This window comes from Trypanosoma rangeli, assembly GCF_003719475.1.
Source record: "Trypanosoma rangeli strain AM80 chromosome Unknown Tra_15.4_contig_00251, whole genome shotgun sequence".
NCBI lineage: Eukaryota > Euglenozoa > Kinetoplastea > Trypanosomatida > Trypanosomatidae > Trypanosoma > Trypanosoma rangeli.
In genome coordinates this window covers 1,986-15,821 of record NW_021705993.1, presented here as the reverse complement: position 1 = coordinate 15,821, position 13,836 = coordinate 1,986, and the positions used below count along the sequence as shown (strand labels likewise).

General features: G+C 43.5%; 7 protein-coding genes and 1 pseudogene across 7 annotated transcripts, besides 6 other annotated features; 7 read left to right on the top strand and 1 right to left on the bottom strand.

Moving 5' to 3' along the window:
* Positions 1-4: 4 nt before the first annotated feature.
* Positions 5-52: a microsatellite.
* A 58-nt stretch (positions 53-110) lies between these two features.
* TraAM80_06674 (uncharacterized protein) lies at positions 111-722 on the bottom strand (the record flags this gene model as incomplete). The annotated part of the gene is made up of 1 exon (XM_029383507.1): positions 111-722. One exon carries the CDS (start codon positions 720-722, stop codon positions 111-113), a length of 612 nt encoding a protein of 203 aa, XP_029236687.1.
* Positions 723-1,171: 449 nt separating this feature from the next.
* Positions 1,172-1,930, top strand: TraAM80_06673 (phosphomannomutase; the record flags this gene model as incomplete). The annotated part of the gene is made up of 1 exon (XM_029383506.1): positions 1,172-1,930. The coding sequence occupies one exon, from the start codon at positions 1,172-1,174 to the stop codon at positions 1,928-1,930; it is 759 nt and encodes a 252-aa protein (XP_029236686.1).
* Positions 1,931-2,196: 266 nt separating this feature from the next.
* TraAM80_06672 (alkylated DNA repair protein alkB like protein 4) lies at positions 2,197-3,093 on the top strand (the record flags this gene model as incomplete). Its single annotated transcript, XM_029383505.1, has 1 exon — positions 2,197-3,093. The coding sequence occupies one exon, from the start codon at positions 2,197-2,199 to the stop codon at positions 3,091-3,093; it is 897 nt and encodes a 298-aa protein (XP_029236685.1).
* Positions 3,094-3,356: 263 nt separating this feature from the next.
* TraAM80_06671 (calcineurin A2 subunit) lies at positions 3,357-4,541 on the top strand (the record flags this gene model as incomplete). Its single annotated transcript, XM_029383504.1, has 1 exon — positions 3,357-4,541. The coding sequence occupies one exon, from the start codon at positions 3,357-3,359 to the stop codon at positions 4,539-4,541; it is 1,185 nt and encodes a 394-aa protein (XP_029236684.1).
* A 113-nt stretch (positions 4,542-4,654) lies between these two features.
* Positions 4,655-4,682: a microsatellite.
* Positions 4,683-4,802: 120 nt separating this feature from the next.
* Positions 4,803-4,829: a microsatellite.
* Positions 4,830-4,913: 84 nt separating this feature from the next.
* Positions 4,914-7,940, top strand: TraAM80_06670 (uncharacterized protein; the record flags this gene model as incomplete). Its single annotated transcript, XM_029383503.1, has 1 exon — positions 4,914-7,940. The coding sequence occupies one exon, from the start codon at positions 4,914-4,916 to the stop codon at positions 7,938-7,940; it is 3,027 nt and encodes a 1,008-aa protein (XP_029236683.1).
* A 639-nt stretch (positions 7,941-8,579) lies between these two features.
* On the top strand, positions 8,580-9,248 carry TraAM80_06669 (uncharacterized protein; the record flags this gene model as incomplete). Its single annotated transcript, XM_029383502.1, has 1 exon — positions 8,580-9,248. One exon carries the CDS (start codon positions 8,580-8,582, stop codon positions 9,246-9,248), a length of 669 nt encoding a protein of 222 aa, XP_029236682.1.
* A 321-nt stretch (positions 9,249-9,569) lies between these two features.
* Positions 9,570-9,609: a microsatellite.
* Positions 9,610-10,159: 550 nt separating this feature from the next.
* TraAM80_06668 (uncharacterized protein) lies at positions 10,160-10,645 on the top strand (the record flags this gene model as incomplete). The annotated part of the gene is made up of 1 exon (XM_029383501.1): positions 10,160-10,645. The coding sequence occupies one exon, from the start codon at positions 10,160-10,162 to the stop codon at positions 10,643-10,645; it is 486 nt and encodes a 161-aa protein (XP_029236681.1).
* A 180-nt stretch (positions 10,646-10,825) lies between these two features.
* Positions 10,826-10,854: a sequence feature (A-rich).
* A 47-nt stretch (positions 10,855-10,901) lies between these two features.
* Positions 10,902-10,956: a sequence feature (GA-rich).
* A 188-nt stretch (positions 10,957-11,144) lies between these two features.
* TraAM80_06667 (amino acid permease) lies at positions 11,145-11,537 on the top strand (annotated as a pseudogene).
* Positions 11,538-13,836: the final 2,299 nt, after the last annotated feature.

The window sequence follows — 13,836 nt, the reverse complement described above, 5'->3', positions numbered from 1 at the left end:
ACTGTTATTATTATTATTACTATTATTATTATTATTATTACTGTTATTATTACCAATATATATATACCAGTAAAAGCAATTTATTATTCATATCTAGGAAAAATGTTCTTCTATTTTTTAGTTTGTGAAGACAAATTATTCAACGTATGTGTCGTGTGAGCATTCATATATTGACGATGGTTTTGTGATATGGTGTAAAACATCCATAGATTTAGAAGAATAAGTACTCCAAATCCTAGTTTTATAACGTCTCTAAGATTTTCAAAACGATCATCAATATGTGCCTGTAGTCCAACTACCTTGTCTTCAATTTGACTTTTTAAAGAATCCTCCAAATTTTTTAGGTGTCGTTCAAATTCGGAACGCTGTGAAAAAATTTGGTCATTGGACTCATTTAACTCATGAAGTATCGCCTTGTTACATTGTTCATGTAATTGTCTAACTTGATCATGGTTTGACTTCAGTATATCACTAAGTGCGTGAAAATGCGATTTAAAGAGCTCCAAATGATCCGTCAGCTTCATTCGAATAGCTTCTAGATGTACACTTTGCATTCCCATGTTGTATCCTACACGGAAAGGATCAACTTCTTTTACTTTATTAAGAGAATCAGATTCCTGGCAATTATCGCCCTTGTTCCCATCCTCCACTAAGCAATGCCGAAAACACTGAGCCGGAAACGCACGCGCCGCGAGCCGAGAAACACGGTACACTCTTCTCATCGCCTAAAAACAAAAGAAAAAACAAAGACCAATGCATGCACCCCCAACATTTCAAGCGAAACCAAGAAAGAAACAAACACTCGGCCCCCCCGCCCAAGCCCTAGGAAAGGGGGCGGCCGGCGCCGGCGCTGCAGACCTCGCCCCTTTTGCGTTTTGCGGGCCCGTCGGCTGGTACCCGCCACAGGCGGGGCGAGAGGGGAAGCTACCGGCGAAAAACAGGGCGGCGCGCCGGCGGCCCTTCGAAATATTCTTTTTTTTTCCTTCCATTCTTCCTGTTTTTGGTTTGAACAGTGTTCTTTTGCGTGTTGTTCTTGTTTCCCTTGCTGTTTTTTTTTGTTTTCCCCCTATTGATGCTCCCTGTTTGGTTCAATGTTGCCCATGCTTTGTGTACTATAGCCTCGTTTTTTCATGTTTTTTTGTCGGTGTTGTTGTTGACTGCTGAGTGGTTTATGGGAGTAGCTTCAAACCACATGAAAAAGATTCTCCTGCTATTTGATATTGATGGGACCCTGACTCCCCCAAGGCGTTCTCAACCAGAGGAGGTTCAGGAAATTGTTCGGCGTGCAAGAAAAGCTGGATTCTCAGTGGGAGTTGTTGGCGGATCCGATTTTGCTAAGCAGCGAGAGCAGCTTGGAGATGATATTCTCCAACAGTTTGAATATGTATTTGCTGAAAATGGTTTATTGGCCTATAAAAATGGGGAGGAAATTCATCGTCAAAGTCTCCTTAATGAACTTGGAAATGAGCGCATTGTGAAATTTGTGCGGAAAACCATGCGCCTTATTTCGGATCTTGATATTCCTGTTCAACGAGGCACATTTATTGAATATAGGAATGGAATGATTAACGTCTCCCCAATTGGTCGGAATTGCTCTCAGACAGAAAGAGATGATTTTGAACTGTATGATAAAGAACATCACGTACGTGAAAAGCTTATTAAAGAACTTCAGGGGACTTTTTCAGACTATGGATTAAAATATTCTATTGGGGGTCAAATCAGTTTTGACGTTTTTCCAGTTGGATGGGATAAGAGGTATTGTTTGCGTTTTGTGGAGAATGAATTTGATGAAATTCACTTTTTTGGAGACAAGACGTATGAAGGCGGCAATGACTATGAAATTTACATTGACCAGCGAACCATTGGACACTCTGTAAAGTCATACAAAGACACCGTTGACGAAGTCAACAAATTGATTGCTTCTAAATAAAATCAAAATGAATTCAAAGACGATAACAAAGACGGTGAGATCTTTTGTACCCCCAAGGTCTTGCAAAGGCACTGTATGTTGGTTTTACTTTTCCCTCTTTTATGATTCTCACCTCCTATTGCTGTTATTATTCACTTTGAGTTCAAGGCCATTTACTGTATCCTTTCTCTTTTCACATGCATTTTCTTCTTCTCTGTAATTCCTTTATTATTGTTTTGACTAGAGAACTCCTGATAACGGGGAAAGGAATGCTGTGTACGTCGTAAATGGAGGAAAAAGAGGGATGCTGTTGTTCAGGTATACGTTTTTGTGGGCGTTGTATAGACTCTGATCGTGTCCAGGCTATTATTGGCCATAAGGTCGCTCTTTTGAAGACGTCTGACGTAGTATCAAGGCAATACGGTACGGAGCGCACTTCTTCCTGCTCCTTCACTTGTGTAGGATCAAGTCAATATGGGCTTTGTTGGCAATGCAATACGGTTTTCCAGATCTATGATGGAGCCTTTAAAAGTTGTGTGGATCATGAATACGCTACACCAAACCTCGGTATTTGTCTTGAAGGGATTTTTGTCATTCCAGATTTTGTGTCAGCTTTGGAAGAGGAAAGTTTTGTTAGGTTTCTTGATGAGCCGTCGTCGTTTTCTGGTTGGAAGCTTTCTCAGAGTGGAAGAAGAAAGCAAAATTTTGGCCCCAGAGCCAACTTTAAAAAACGAAAACTTAATACTTCTGGTCTACTTGGTATGCCTAAACAGCTGGAGAGTGTTATGAAAAAAGTACAGTTGGTTGTAAGAAAGCTAACTATGAAGGACTACCATATAGCGGAGGTCTCAGCGCTAGAGTATACAGATGCAATGAAGAGTAGTATTGATCCTCATGTTGATGATACATGGCTTTGGGGTGATCGTATTGGTGGTTTAAATCTGTTAGAAGATACAGTAATGACTTTTGTAAACAGTAATGGGGTAGCTGTTGACGTCTTTCTACCTTGTCGTGCATTCTTTTTGCTATCCAATCGTAGTCGCTATGATTGGTTGCATGGTATTCGTTGGGAAAATATTAAAAACCGTCGCATCTCCTTTACTTTTAGAGAGCTTTCTGATAATTTAGATGTCGATCAGGAAATTATTCAGAATGTGATGGAAAGGACCTCCGTCTTTGTATAAATAAATAACATGTGTTCCCATGAGTACGGTGTAAGTAATAATAGTATTTGAGGCTACACTGTAGCGTCTTACATTTTTATCCCTACGATGTAATGCAATGGCTGTCTTTGCAATGTCTCTTCTGCATATGCATACCTCTTCCACTTCTTGAGCTGATTGAAAATAAATGTTATCGTCTTTTTTTTGATTTGATTTGATATTTCCGTTCTTTGTTCTGCTTTCTTTAACACTTCCAGATATATACGTTAGATTCAAAACTGAGGATGCTGCCCACCTCAGATTCCCTAAAAAGGGAGCGGAAAAAGGCATCTGTTCCTCCTCCATACTGGGATGAAGTCAGGCGTGCTGTTTTGATTGATAGAAAGGGTAAGATTAATCTAAAGGTTATGATTGCGCACTTTCTTTGTCAGGGACGCCTTGGAAAACATGATGCTTTGAGCATAATTCAAAATGCATCTGGGATTTTGCGCGCGGAGCCAAATGTGCTAACTATTGATGATGACTTAATCACGGTGGTGGGCGATATTCGCGGGCAGTTCTATGACCTAGCGAAAATCCTTCGAATAGGTGGCATGTTTGATGACTCGAAAAAGTATCTCTTCCTTGGCAACTACACTGATCGTAGTTTTTTTAGTTGTGAGTGTATATTGGTTTTACTTGCAGCAAAGCTTAATTTCCCTAAGTCTGTCTTTTTGCTTCGTGGAAATCATGAATCTCGTTTGATGACAGATTTTTTTGGTTTTCAAGAGGAGTGCATAAGGAAATATAATGAAGAGGTTTACCAGTCAATCATGGAGGCGTTTGACTGTTTGCCGTTAGCAGCCTTAGTGAACAAACGTTTTTTTTGTGTTCATGGTGGTCTTTCACCGGATGTGATGCGAGTAAGTCACATTGAACGTATTCACCGCTTTAGAGAACCTCCTTCAAGAGGTGCTATGTGCGACTTGTTGTGGTCAGATCCCCTTTGGGATGTTGAAAACCCATCATCGGTTAAAGGAGGATCAAAGGACGATTATTACACCCCTAGCACTGGTCCATCTTATGGGTCTAAACCTTGTTTCCTTGTTAATGAACAAAGAGGATGTAGTTATTTGTTTAATTTTTCTAGTTTAAAACATTTTCTTATGACAGGCCGACTTCTTTGTGTCATTCGAAGTCATGAATTGCAAGATGAGGGCTACAAGCTTTATCGATTGAATAGTTCTTCCAACTTTCCGTGCATGATGTCAGTATTCTCAGCTCCTAATTATTGCGATGCGCTTGATAACAAAGGGGCTGTGCTTCGTATTGAAGAGGAAAATGTGGAGGTAACACAGTTTTTTTCTTCACCTCATCCGTATGTTCTTCCAAACCATATTAACGGATTTGATTGGTCCTTTCCTTTTCTGACAGAATGTATCCACGATGTATTTGTTTCACTCCTAAATAAGGGTTATAAAAAGCTCTAAATTTACGGTGCTATGAATCACTCAAAAATGGAGCAAAAGATAAGCGAGAAGAAAAAATTGTCATGATAAGGAAAAAAGAAAGTCTAAAATTAGAATTAGAAAAGGAAGGATGAATATATATATATATATATATATATATATGACAAAATGTGCATATTTTTTATTATGTAGTTTTTTTTTCCTTGGTTGTAATAGTGTCTTGTATGTGTGTGTATTGTGAGTGTGATTACGCTGTTGTTGTTGTTGAAGACCACACTAACTTATATATATATATATATGCATATATATGTGTTGTTTGCTTGTTGGATTGCGTTGTCAAAAGTAGGTAGTATAGGGCTTGTACTGTAGTGTGGGACTACTTTTTCTGTTTTCATGACTGAGATGAAGGAATTATCCACGCTTTTGCAGCATGCTCTTAGTTCAGAAAACTCTATAAGACTTCAAGCGGAACAGGAAATTGATTGTCTTACTTCCTGTGGGGGATTTTTGCGACATCTGGCTCGCTATGCTTATTTGAATGTGGAGACTATTCCTCAATGTCATCGTCTCTTGGTCCTGAGTATTCTAAAACAAAAAGTCGGTCTTGTTGCAATAGAAGAATGCGTTGATGTGAATAACATACTTGTGAATATGTTGTGTGTGGAAGAGGATCGTCTCGTGGCAAATCTTTCTGCGGTCGTTATAAGCCTCATTATATTAAAAATGGAATGCATTGGTGAAACAGAACACGACGTGATATCTGAGCCCATGCATTTTTTTATGAACTTTCTCTTTGATGCATTTATTAAAGCTGATTCAACCCGACTGGAATTAAACGCCATGATACTGGTTTTGGAGTTGCTAAACCATCTTTCTCTAAGCTCTGTAAGTCGTAACGAGCTTTTGCGTCTTGCACCATATCTTTTTCGACGTGCTATTTCAGATACCCCGAGCGAGTCCAATTATATGGCTCTCAATGTGCTGAGAGATCTTATTCTTCCGTTAGCTCCAATACGGAAATTTCCGATGCTTCGATTGATAAAAGAAACATGGGAGAGTTTTTTTCCGGCCTTGGCAGCTGCTTTACTGACACCTACTTTCCCATCAAAGGGACAACAAGAGTGTGATTTTCGAAACAGGCAGACATTAGGGTTTATGACATTTGTCGATGGCATGCTGCGTGTTGCCAAGTGGACAAGGCAATACATTACAGCCAGTATTTTCTATGGTTTACTAACGCGTAATGAAGTGGAGAGCAATGTCTACCTGGAGGCCTTGCAGAACACGGACAGTAGCGAGGATGCAAGCCTTGTTATTCAACAAATTATGGCGAAACGTTGGGAATTGTTAGGATTCATGGTACAAATGAAGAGCCTGAGGAACGTTGTAGATAACATCGTTGTTAATAATCTACCGTCACTACTGAATCTTGTTTTGTTGTACACGACAGTAAGTGATATAGAAGCTCGAGAATGGCTTGTTGATGCAAATACCTTTCTTCGTCAGGAGGAGGAGCATGAGGACGAAGTAGTATGGAGTGTTCGTGATACTACAGCAGATTTTTGTAGAATCTGTGTGTCGGTTCTTGGAGAGGGGGGAGATGTTTTGCGGTTTCTTGTCGCCACTTTGGATTCTGCTGAAGAGTCATGTAAAAGGAGGGAGAGTGTCTTATTTGTCCTGGAGGTTCTTTTACGACGATGCCCCAATGAGATGCTTGCTGCAGGTGAGGATTGTCACTCTCAACTTCTCCAAATACTACTTAAAAAAGATGTACACGGTCCGCCGCTTCTATCATCTCGAGCTCTATCAGTGCTGAGTATATTGTTGGCTTTGATGAAACGAGCAGGTGCAGATGTGGCATCCCTTTGTGCCTCGCTTCTTCCTGAGGCACTAGTTTCTTTGTCAAGCTCTGTTCCCTTACTTTCTGCTGCAGCATGCAGACTTTTTCATTCTCTTGTTCCTTTGGCCGATGTGGATGATGTTTTAACCCTTTTTTTCAAGGGTCAAGATGCACTGTTTTCGCTGCTGTTAAATGAAACTACTTCGGATGAATTTTTATACTTGTGCCTTGAGGTCTACACGGAATGGATTTCACAATGCCATCTTAAGCGAAGAGATGTTGCCTCTTCAGAATCCTACAACAATTTGTTTCGTTGCTGGAGAAATCATATTCAAGATCCAAATATGGGGGAGTTGGTTGTATCCGTTTTTGGTGAGTTGATCATAGATTCCGGTGGAGATGAGTTTCTTACGATTCATTTCTCCTGGCTAGCTGACGTCTTGAACAGTCCGTGTGGTGTGGCAGAGTATTGCGTTATACCTTTTGTTGTCCAAATGCTGACATACATTTTTGAGAAGGGGTCGAATCAGGTTGCAATGAGAGCGGCGGACACTTTGGTTGGCTCCCTTTGTCGACTGTTACTTGCAACGGAAGAGTCTTCTATCATATCCTCTGCGTCAGCTTGTCTTGCTGCTTTATTGCAGCGGTGTCCACACGTGGGAACAATGAAAGTTTGCGTACCCAACTCTTTGATGAAGGGGTCGTTTCCGGAATTGTGTATGGAACAGTCGGTGCTCGGTGATTTTGCAGGACTCGCTACCTTGCAGAGAGGCGATCTTCAACCGCATCCATTTTCTTCCATACTTGTCATGATCGTTATGACCATGCTGAGGGATGAGGTAAAAGAAGCCTCATTGATGAATGCTGGTCGAGTTTTGGTTGCCATTGGATATAATACGAGTGCATTCCGGGATGATGAGATTGAGCGGCTTATTACAACCATTGTGCGTCGTCTGATGACAGTTTGCACCGATACGGTGACGGAGGAACTTGTGGCTCCTCTAGCTGTATTAATGAAGCTTCATATACATGCGTTCATCAATGTTTTATTGTCATCCGGTATTTTTCTTGACACCTTTTCCGTATGGCTGCCAAAAATGAGTATCTTTATCGGGAAACAAGTTCTTTTTGATTCTTGCGATGCGTTGCTAGATTTTCTGTTGCAATGGCCTCTGGATGAAAGGCTCTGTGGTCAACTATTGACATGGATTGATAGGAAACGAAACGCGGTGAAATTGCCTTTGGAGGTGGCGATTTTCGTTGGTGTTGGGAGAGGTGTGCTTAATCTCGCCATGCAGGCCTCTCTGGACGACGAAGAGGACGAGGAGGAGGAGCAAGGCGATGGGATGGACGACAAAGATGAGGTGGTGGTGGAAGAAGATGAGGAGGAAGAGGAGGAGCAAAGGGAAAAGGTGGTGGTGAAGAAGGTTCTTTGTGGGGAGGTGTCACACGACTTGCGACACCTGCTTCAAAAAGTGTCCCCCTTGGTGTTGAAGTACGGTCCCGCCGCTGCCGTCTGTTTCTCACGCTCGGAACTGAAAGAGTTGTCTGACCTACTTCAAATCATCAAGGCATCCTAGTGGGCGGGCCCCAGTGACGAATACCCGCCTCAATGGTCTCTGAGTTCCCACCTCTGTCGCATGCGTGGAGGAGCTGTTTTTGTTCTAGCTTTTTAACCGAGTTGGATAAAGCACCGGATGAACATTTATGGGCTGTGCATTATTGTATGACGTGTGCGCCTGCGTGGAGGCAAGGTGTAGTGTGTCACCGTACTTCTTTGCATTGCTCTCATACCCCTCCTGTTTTTTTTCTTTTCTTTCTCTACAAGCCCAAACTAGGGAGTTGTTGAGAGCTAGTTTTGCAGGTGTAGCCAATGGTCTGTGCGGAGTCAGCTTTCACGCCTCCGCTCAGCTTTGTGAGACGTGCTAACGCTGTAGACAATAAAAAGAAAGCTCCATCTCTCATGCCTCTGCAACACTCCGTGATAACTTTTCGGCTCGCACCACAATGCACCCTACCTGGACCCTCTTAGCACCATTGTGGAGGGTACCCGCACAGGTGAAGTGCGTGTGGTGGATTCAGGTGGGCAACAAAGATCTCAGGGCGGGTTTGCGACAGAGCAGAAGAAGGTTCACCAGCTTGGTGCGGAACTCCAGCGGGCACTGGAAAAGTTGCGGATAAAAAGTGATGAAATACAAAAATTTCGACGGAAAGCGGCAATGACGCAGCTTCAGTTGAGCGAGGAAGTGGAGCGGCGAACATATACAGTCCACGACCTCGTGGAGCTAATGGAAATGCAGGGTACTTGCATGCGTACGATCAATGCCGAGCTTCGCCGTCTTCTTCAAGTAACCGGTGAGGAGCGCGACATGGCTCTTCACAACTTTAGGGAAGAACACGCAGCGAGGGTCAGTGACGAGCATACGCAACAAAAGATCAAAACTCTTCATATTGAAAACGATGACCTTAGACAGCGACTTGAAGAGACGCAGAGGGCAAAGAGGGGGTTGGAAGAAGCCTGTAAAAGACTTCAGGGAGAAAAGGAGGAACATGAGACCAATTTTGCGAAACTCAAGCAGGAATTGGAGCTGGATCTTATGCGCACACAGGCGCAACTTCAACGCGTCAACAAGGATCTTGCCGAGGCACAAAACACAATGACAGAGTCTGACACACTACTGCAGCAGGTTCGGCTCTTTGTTCAGATGATATGTCAGCCGGATTTTTATGTTGTGAAGGACAGGTCACTTGAACCGGTAGATAAAAACAGACCTGGGCCGACAGGATTTGTTCTTGTACCCTTGACAGTCTTACTTCAAGGGTACACACTGCTTTCGCCAAGTTGTCGTCAGAATGTTGTTGACTCCTATCGGGCCCAATTTTCGTAAGACGTGACGTATACACTCCCTGCGTGAACAAACCACCTACATGTAATGAAGAATGTGTGTATTCGCTGAATGTGTGTCTTCCCCACGATGTTTTTTTCTATTCGTTTCTTTCTGTCTCCTTATAGGTGTGTGCGTGTGGCATTTGACTATGAAGTTGCTGTGGAAGTTTCACACTTTTTGCTTACCTCGTTCCTTCCCTTTTACTGGGTCAATGGTTCCCGTATCACTCACGCGTTTAGTGTGCTGTGTGTGTCGGTATACACGCATAATTTTTCCCATACGCATGTAGAATAGCAGTATATGCATTTTTAATGCTTTTCTTTTTTGTTTTTGTTTTTGGGTAATTGTCGTTGTTGTTGTTCACCACACATACACGACAGCGATGTATGTAAGCCTGTCTCCACAGCCTAACAACGTGTATTTATGCCACCACCGACACTACCGCGAATTTTTGCGTCTTGCCGCCGTGTGATAAGTTTTCTTGTTTTGGTGCAGTTGCGATGTGAGAGGGAGGAGAGAGTGTTGGGTGGTTGTCACCCCTTACAAGCACCCGTGCAATGGGACAGGAGAAGAAGAAACGACAAACCCACCTGCCCTTCCCTTATAACAACAACAAAAGCGGTATCTTGTATTTACGTTTTTTTTTTTTCCAAATGGTGCGAGTTGCTGGCCTCACTATTTCTTTGTGGCGGTTCTGCCTTCACCTGACAGGAGGAGCCTATCGACAGTAGACAACATTAGTTCTTCGGTTTCTCCTTCTGGTTTTTGATTATTTTTTCCTTTCTCTCTTTTTCTGTTGGAAAGGGGTGCGAAGCGGTATCCGCGCAGCTAATAGAAGCTGGTTGCAAGCAGCTACTTCAGGGGAGAGGAGAAAAGAGGCACAAAAGGCGCAAAACATCGGAACTTTGGTGATGCCTGTACAGCCGAAGCCTACAGCCACCGCGTTGTGGCTTGAACAGCAGCGGCAACGTGAGTACAAGCAGCATCGACAGCGGGTGGAGCAGCAAAAGTCTTGCATCGACAACAAACCACCCCAAGCGCTCAGTCTAAGCAATAAGAGGGCACTGATGGAGCAGGAACGCTGTAAAGTGATTGAGCAGGAGAACCGACGCCTCGTCGCCAACATGACAAACATCATGAAAAGAGGTGGTGGGATTGATAACAAGGAACCTTGGCGCAACACCAACGTGGAGCGTGATGCGGAACGCCGCCGGATGCGGGAACAGAAACGTATTGAAGCGGAAAACTTAAGGATACTGAAGCGGTTACAGGGAACAAAGTCGGTGTATTGCATTGAGAAGTGGGAGGCGGATAGAGAGCAGAATGAGGAGTACATCGCACGATTGTGCCGCTACCCATACGCGCCAATGGACTCTCCTCGAGCCGAGCTGGAGTGAAATGACAGTTGAGCGATCTGCTGACCTCGATTTCTCTCTTTGGCTCTTTTTTTTGTTTATTCTTTCTCCATTGTGATGTACATAAAGAAGTGAAATGTCTGTCACGCAGAGTTGTTGCATTGTGCTGAGAGGTGCCTCCTTGCTAGAGAAACAACAGAAGCTGAACGGAAGTTTATCTCACTTTTCGTTTATTTTGCTTTGTTTTCTTTGCCATGCTGCCCAACCAACAACAATGACGAAACCAGAGTATGTGGCGTTTTTTTTTATATATTTTTTATTGTTGTAATATTTTTTCTTTACTTTTTTTTTTTCTCCCTGTGCTTCTGCTCAATAAAGTGCAACCAGACGCCATGGAGGATTTACCCGAACTCTTGCGAGAAGGGGTCCGCGGCTTCTGACTCAGCGCGTGCTCCTTTTCTCGGCACGCCAAAAGAGGCGGGTTGCACCATTACTGGCACTTTTAGCAACCCATCAGGGGTATTGAAAACGCATCACCGGTTGCTTTGCCGTGCTGCTTGGCACGGTGATACCGCATGGCAGGCCTCTTCCCAACAGTTTTAGTCTCGCCGTGGCTTCTCTGTGGACTGGCGTCATCACGTTGCCATGATCCTTTCGCGCCTCAGGAATTTTTATGGGGATGACGTATCTCATTTTCACGACGATATTCAGGGTGTATAACCTTGACCATTTTGGGTTATATGATGGATAAAGCGGGTTATCGGGCCTTTGAACCAAATATTAAGAGACATTTTTTGGAAAAGGCGCCGATTATTTTATGGCTGTTGTCATGGGTCTGAGCTGTTTTGGTGCGGCAGTCGCATACATCACTGCGGCGGGAGCCTAATTACTCCAATTGTGCAACATTTTCCAGTTACCCCGGAATTTTTGAGGCGTGACTTTGACGTATGTGTTGGACCTATCGTTGAGTTGTGTGTGTCGTATGCGTTGAATGTTACACCGTGTCGAAACACGGTGTAATATCTTTTGGCCTGGGACATCAATGGCCTGGCGTACTAGAGGCACATCGCAACCGTAACCCTTATCTCCATAACACTGTACTTGTTTATTGTTTATTTATTTCACTAATCAACACCGCTTTCGATCTCACTGGGGCGATGTCTTGCAGCTTCATGAGCTTTATTGACCAGGCGTTGTTTTACATGTATTCTCGTGGATGGACTGTAAAGAATGCCAACTGGTTCCACTACATCATGACGTGCATATCCCTGCTTGCAGGTATGATTTATGTTGCATTTGGCACAGGAGCAACAGTCTACTCAATATTTGGGTGAGAGCCGATTACGGCCAACAAAATTCTCTGATCCCCAGTCAATTGTGAATATGATAAATGCATACATACCCGCATGCACATATTATTATTATTTTTGCTTGCGGTCTTTTACTTCTCAAGCACATGCGCTAACGTGGAATAACACAATTGTGCATAGTGGTCCTCATCTCTTTCGCGGTGTAATAAAAGAGAAGGATAGAAACAGGTGTGTTTCGCATGAAACCGCGGATGGCTATGGCGTTCGCAACGGTGTCTGACGTTCTTCGGTTTGTTCGCGATGAACGAATAAGTTTCGCCATCCATTTTATCAGGAGAACACTGTTATGTACTTAAGTGTCAATACCGGAAGTTTCTTTGCCGTGTCATCAGCCGTATTGCCATGTCGTGTCTATGCACGAAGAAAAAGGGCAATGACACATTTATTTGTTTGCTTTTGGCTGTCATTTTTTGTTTGTTGGTTATTCGTTGGATGCAACAACACTTTTGCTGAGTCCTTGTGGATTCATCGCCGGGGGCTCGCACAATCGCACGATTGCCTCTGCGGCGCCTATGGACGGTGCCGCGGTGACGGCACTTCTGTTGCTGGTGTTGAGTCAAGAGTACTGAAAAACGTCTCGGGCGCCTTGACTGTTTACCGGCGTTTGCGGCGAAGCGAGGCGTGGTGCGGGCACTCGCATGATACGCTCAGCTGAGTCTGCGTCAATGACAACCGCAGGATTCTGCACGCAGTGGGGGCCTCTCCGTTACTGAGAAGTAATTCCACTGTGACTACAATGCAAGGCAATAAACGGGGATGCCCTCACCCCTCGCATGGGAGAAGGTAGTGGAAACTTCTTCATGACGTAGCTTTTCACAGGTGAAGCAACTGTCAACTTTCTCGTTTTGTTTTACGGCTTACTTGATAGGACGATGGAAAGCAAGAGCGAATAGCTAACAATGTAATAGTAATAATAATAAAAGGGCGGCACCATTGGGGAAGTGTGTGCATCATTTTTAATCTATATTGAAGGGAAGATGAGCCGGTTCATCTCTATCCATAAGGTGCTTTGTTGTGGACTCTGCCATCCAACGTCTCACTAGAACCTACGGCAGGTAAAACTAAGGTCTGGCAAGCTGTATTGGGCCATAAAGAAAAGTAAAGGAGTAGTAGAAAAGGGCCGGAAACGAAACAAAAATGAAGATCCATACTTCAAATAGGAAATAAAGGCAACACACGTCTATATCAACCCTTTCACACTGGTGCTGTATCCCTTCATGTTGGTTATAGTCCATAGATGATGCCTCCGCAAGAAAGAAAGCGTGGATCTCTTTACCAACTTCCTGACTAAGGCTCTGACAAAGCGTTGTTTTAACTTCATTGGCATTATTTTCGTAATGTTTTTTAATTTCTAAATTTTTGTCTTTGTCCGTAGGCGTGCACACGGTATCCCACAAAGATGGGGGTGTGCGTAGGCGGATGGGGTCCAGCGGAGGATAACATTTTATTAGTGTTATTAATGTTTTTTTTTACTATTTGGACTGCCCCCTTAGTGCATTCTTTGAGCCTTATTTTCAAAGGGGACCGCGTTGAAAGGCGATGTGTGCGGTTTCTTTTCTCCTCCCGTCCACCCCTTCACTGCCACCCACGCGGAGGGGGCGGAGACTGTGGGGCTCTAAGCACTACCACCTCGCACGGGTATTCCGGCCTCTGTAATTACACCGTGATATTTTTTATTATTATTCGACACATGTTAAGAATAAAAAATAAACAAAAGCAATTGTCCAACGCATGTTGGATGAAGTTTCTTTCAGGTAGAGTGTGTTGAGCAAATTGAACCAGGCTGTGATCTTCCAGTGTTGACCCTTCCCTCATTGTGGGAGCGTTGTGGTCAGCCTGACCAAGCTGGTGGAAACGTTTTTT